The 5,123-nt window shown below is 39.3% G+C and overlaps 1 protein-coding gene across 1 annotated transcript; it reads left to right on the forward strand.

The window, feature by feature from the left end:
- The first annotated feature begins 3,779 nt into the window (after positions 1–3,779).
- dpm3 (dolichyl-phosphate mannosyltransferase subunit 3, regulatory) lies at positions 3,780–5,123 on the forward strand. The gene is made up of 2 exons (XM_026346810.1): positions 3,780–3,831; positions 4,040–5,123. The coding sequence occupies exon 2, from the start codon at positions 4,087–4,089 to the stop codon at positions 4,363–4,365; it is 279 nt and encodes a 92-aa protein (XP_026202595.1). The 5' UTR covers positions 3,780–3,831; positions 4,040–4,086; the 3' UTR covers positions 4,366–5,123.

The following is a 5,123-nucleotide window of genomic DNA, read 5'->3' on the forward strand; positions in this document are numbered from 1 at the left end:
GTCACCTCACCTGTCTAAGGAGCTTTGTTTTTTTAAACTTGCAAAGTCATTTCACCTGTTCAAAACTTCGCTTCACTCAATTTGACTGAGTGAAGACATTGGTTGTCCAGACACAAAAGGCATTAGCAAAGTCTAAATGCCATTTTAGGTATTCATAGAATTTTTCTAACTGCTCATCTAAAGGAGGACTAAAGATAATTCTTTAAGTGAGATTTGGCAAAGATTTGCATCTCTTAAAACCTAAATTGGACTTGCCCCAAAAGACTTCGAAGCAGCCTTTTTTACATTTTTAAAATCTGAAGAAGAAAATATAAAGTCATAAATCACGGAAACCATTTAACATCACACATACTGTAACTTAAACTGAGGTTAATAAGGTCCAGGAAATCTAAGAGGTCGCTTTATACATTGTTGATTGCTCTAACATTTAGCTGTCAGGCTCCACTAACTTCAACTGCCACTTTCCAGACCAATAATTCATAGCAAAACCTAAGCTTGAAAGATTTTGGTTGGTTTTACCAGGCTCACCTCTCTCGAACAAGTATTAGTTCTCGCTCTTTGGCCAGCTGTATCCCTGAAACCTGGATACGATGACGCACTTTTAGTAACTCTTTCCTTTTCCCACACACATCTGCACACACACATATCTAATGATAACATAACACACGGCTATGATCTCCAGCTCAGGAAACAGAGGGTTCCTGTTTTTGAGTCCAAGATCTATTGTTATCTTAAACAGCATTTTGACAGTACATGCTCTCTCTCGCTCTCTCCGTCTGGCTTTCCCTGCCCTTCCCAGCTTTGGCTTCACACACTTGAAATATTACACAATTACTATCTATCTAAATCTTGTTCCTTATATAGCCCTTTAGTAGCACACATTCTTATCTGGACCTTTCACTCTACTAATATTGACAAAACCAGAGAGATAGAGTCAACACAACTCTCCATTACCACTTTTCCTGTTTTATCTATGCCTCTTATCTTTGGTCTTTGGAAGGAGTCGCACAGTCACTCCTATTTCTACACTTGAGGATCAAGTAGGTCCTCTGCCATCGCTCTGTCTCTTGCCAATGCTGCTCACACACTGTCTTGCCGTTTCCTTCATTGTGCCTACACTGCTACACTCACACCCCGTTATGGGAACCAAGGTGCTATTTGCAGTCTATTGCGCAGCTGAAGGTGTTAGGGGGCTTGAAGAAAAGTCTGGATAAGCAACAGCTGGATTTAATGCACCATTAAGGTCATTGGTTGTTCAAGCTGCACCTGAAAATCCCCTGATTTCACCCCCCTGTCTAAACCTCTCTCCCCTGTCTGCTCCCTCCCCTACCTCCTCTCCTCTTTTCTCTGTTGTCCTCTCCTCTTTCCTCCACACTCTCGGTCACCCATTCTTTCGATTCCTGGCGCTCTCAGCTTTCTCTCTCTCTCTTGCCCTGTCAGCTATGAAATCCTCTCCTCACTTTTTTCTGGTTCTTTATCAAATATAACTGCTGCCACTGCGTCATACCTATCAAACTCTGGTAACCCACATCCATGTCTCCTTTTCTGTCTCTCTCTGCATGCTGCCCGTCTCATGCTCTCTTTTCGCTGTTCACTCTTTCATTTTCTCTGTTTCAGTGCCCCTCCCGCACACGGGCTGTTGTGTCTGCCAGGCCTTCTCGGTTGGAGCACAGGTTTCCTGAGTACTGGAACGGAACATGAGCTGGCAGGGAGATACACTGAGAAAAGCCAGCTTGACTGTTCCCACTGAGTGTCACACACGCTCACACTGCTGCTCATACCGATGTAACACAGGCAAGACACAGTACACACTATGATGTATGCAATGATGCAGCATGTCATTGGTAATTCCACCTGGATTCAGTTTATGCTATTGATGCAATGGAGTAACCGTCCCTGGACTGGCCTATAGGGGAATGGGTCCTGGCTAGTTTCAAACCAGCTCAAAATAGTAGACTGTTATTTGGTTATATGCCTTTTTTTTTTTTTTCGCTGTAATCTCTACCTTTTCTATTTACCACTTTATTTCAGAGAAACATTTTCATTTTGTGTCTCTGAAATATCACCTGGTTAATAACATATTAACAGACCATAAAATAATTAGGCAAAGATGTGTCAACGATTTACTTATTTGAACCTAAACCTTCAGTGATAAATATTGTGCTGCTTTCCTTCTGCTTTACATCATTGTAATCTTTGGGCCTTTTATTTTTTTTACAATGTGAGGTGTTGTTATCATTTTCACAGACCTCATGAATTAAATCATGAATTATTAAAAGATTCATACAAAGTATCAGTAATGAAGGCAAGGTGCTCCTTGCCTGCAGCTCTTTATAGGAAAATGAAATGGAAACATAAAGAGACTTTTAGATTTTGCCATACACGCTGCAGCATCGCAGCTGTTTTACAAAGCAACAAAATCATTCATAAAGAATAAAGCTTTATCAAACTATATGATTATTGGGATTGATTGACACTGTCAGACAGCCTGACAAACTTCTTACATTCTCTATAAACAGAAAAAAGTAGTTTTACTGTTGTGGGAGACATGCAGATAGACACTTAAACTATTAACACTGGTGCAGACAAGCATAAACACATCTGTCCTAAGAATAACCTAAGAATAGCTCTCCATTTTCCCCCAAAGAATAATGTTTATTTCTCATTGGCTCTTTAGTGTCTCTCTCTCCAGTTTACTGAATGATGTTTACGTCTTCCACTCCTCCTGATTTCACCCTGGAGAGGTGTGTGCCCTCTGCACCTGGACAGTTCACTGCTCTGAATGAATAGATGTGCCCCACAGCACCTAAATACACATGGAGAGCTAACAACAGTGAGCTTGTGATAGCCTAATGAAATTGTTGTTGGATTCCTTGCCTTGGAATAACAGTATTTATGGATGGCTTTCAGCTAGTGCTAATGGTAATCTAATTTTCAAAATAGCTTTTCTAAATTAAGAGGATGAAACACAGAAACAGTTAGAGGTCTAATGTGCTTTAAAAGCCTGACTAGGGGCTTCATTAAATCGCAGTTGAAATAAAATGTTTTCTTTCTTTCAGCTGACAGTATATTTAAGTTGTTAATGCATCTAACAGTCTAGGGTAGTATATTTAATGGAAAACACAGACAGCGACAACAGTAACATTTACTAAGGGGACTAAAAAACCCAATGAGTTGAGTAATTACCTTTCTGACAACTGTTTTCAAACACAAAAGAAGAAACGTGAACTGCATTATAAACTTATGACACAGTTACATAAAGGATTTATTCATATGTTAATAAAATAAAATGTGCATAAGTGCATAAATAATAATGCATTGTTCTCTCAAAGCATTTGTTTTGTTTCTCACGTAGTTAAGATATGCAATCATGCTACTTAGTGAACACTGGTTATGTAAAGAAAAGTATACATATAAAATAATGTTTTATAACAATAATAATTTTGTTTTCTGATTTGACGGTCAAATGACAGATGATGTGGTTTATTCTAAAGACTGTAAAGCCCTTGGTGCAAATATGTGACTTGTACCCACATTTTATTTTATTATTTTGGTTTTTAACCTCAAATATTGTCTATGTGAGATTTTAGGTAATTTACGAATACTTAATGCTATTAATAAAGCTATAAATGTAACTGAATATAATATTATACAATTTTAAATTGTAAGAATAAAGACATTTATAAATATATGAAATTTCCAAAGACTCATTGGAAAATTAAACAAGATCACCTGATTGGAAACATAAATACCTAAAATGCATTTCCCATAAGGCACCACGGCTTTCTACGTCATAAATCTGCGCAGAGCTGAGCTGGCGTTTACATCGAGGTAAACACATCGTTCGTTTATCTTAAACTCTGATTATTGAATAAAATACACAAACGAGTGGTTTTACTGACTGAATTAATTACTTTTGTACGATAGTTGTTTTTCTAACGCTGACATGATGTGTGTTGTCTTCGTTGGTTGTAGCGCGGTGCTAACTGTCAGTGCTAAAGCTAAGCTACTTAGTTAACTGTTCGTTTCCTTCTCTCAGATTGTTTTTCTGGCTGCTCACCTGAAATCCCCGGAGCACTTCTCATCATGACTAAACTTTTGGAGTGGCTGTTCGGTGTGTCGGTCCTGGGCGGAGTCTGGGCTTCGGTAACTTTCGACCTGTTTGACCTAAAACTGCCGCAGACCTACAGAGAAGTTGCCTGGCCGATGCCCCTGTATCTACTGGTTTCATTCGGCTGCTACTCCTTGGCCACGGTGGGATACAGGGTGGCCACCTTCAATGACTGTGATGAGGCAGCAAAAGAGCTGCAGGAACAAATAAAAGAAGCCAAGGAGGACTTGAGGAAGAAGGGATTAAAGATGTAGAACTTCAGATCGGATTAGGTTGTAAACTGTGACTTACTGAAAGGGACGCACGGACTGCTGTGCACACAACCCAGTGTCTGCACTTGTGATGACTCTTATTGGGAATTTGTGAATATGAAACTGTGACAGAACTCTGAATTAATATCCACTGGGCCTCGCCTCAATATCAATCAAACCATTTTCAGAGCAGTGTTTGTTTTTATAAAGCCCGTCATGTCTTTTAAATTAAATATTGATCAGATATGATTCAGGAAATTAAAGTTCTAAAGGATGTTTTCTGGGTTAGCCATGTCAAGTGACAGCAGAGAAAACGTTTTAAAACTGTTTGAGTTTGTGTTCATCAGTGTGTAGTAAGGGGCTGTACTGACTGAGACATTTAAAAGTAGATTAAAGAAGGTGGACGGTGAACACACTTTGCTTCAGTAGAAACCACATACAGTCAAATATCCCTGAGTTCATATCACTAGAATGCCAAACTATTATCTGTCACCAGTTGCTGATTTCTAAAATGCTTACAAATGATACCCAAAGGTCACATGTTCTGACTAAAGACTGCTTCAACTGGGACTTCCAATCTGCGTCAGCTCCATAATGGTACCAGACAGTATGGACCTTGTGTGTGTCTGGAGATTGTTGCCTGTCAGATTTTATCTGTACAGAAGTGTACATTCCCTTGTCCAGTTTCAGTCTTGTGCCCTGCAGCTATTGCTGGAGCTTAATTAAATGGGAGTCCTGCTTCTTCAGGTTTTCTGGCTACA

Source organism: Anabas testudineus, chromosome 11 (assembly GCF_900324465.2).
Source record: "Anabas testudineus chromosome 11, fAnaTes1.2, whole genome shotgun sequence".
NCBI lineage: Eukaryota > Metazoa > Chordata > Actinopteri > Anabantiformes > Anabantidae > Anabas > Anabas testudineus.

Bases quoted from the DNA above. Each gene is read 5' to 3' on its own strand.
- dpm3 (XM_026346810.1), top strand. From the start codon at position 4,087: ATGACTAAACTTTTGGAGTGGCTGTTCGGTGTGTCGGTCCTGGGCGGA.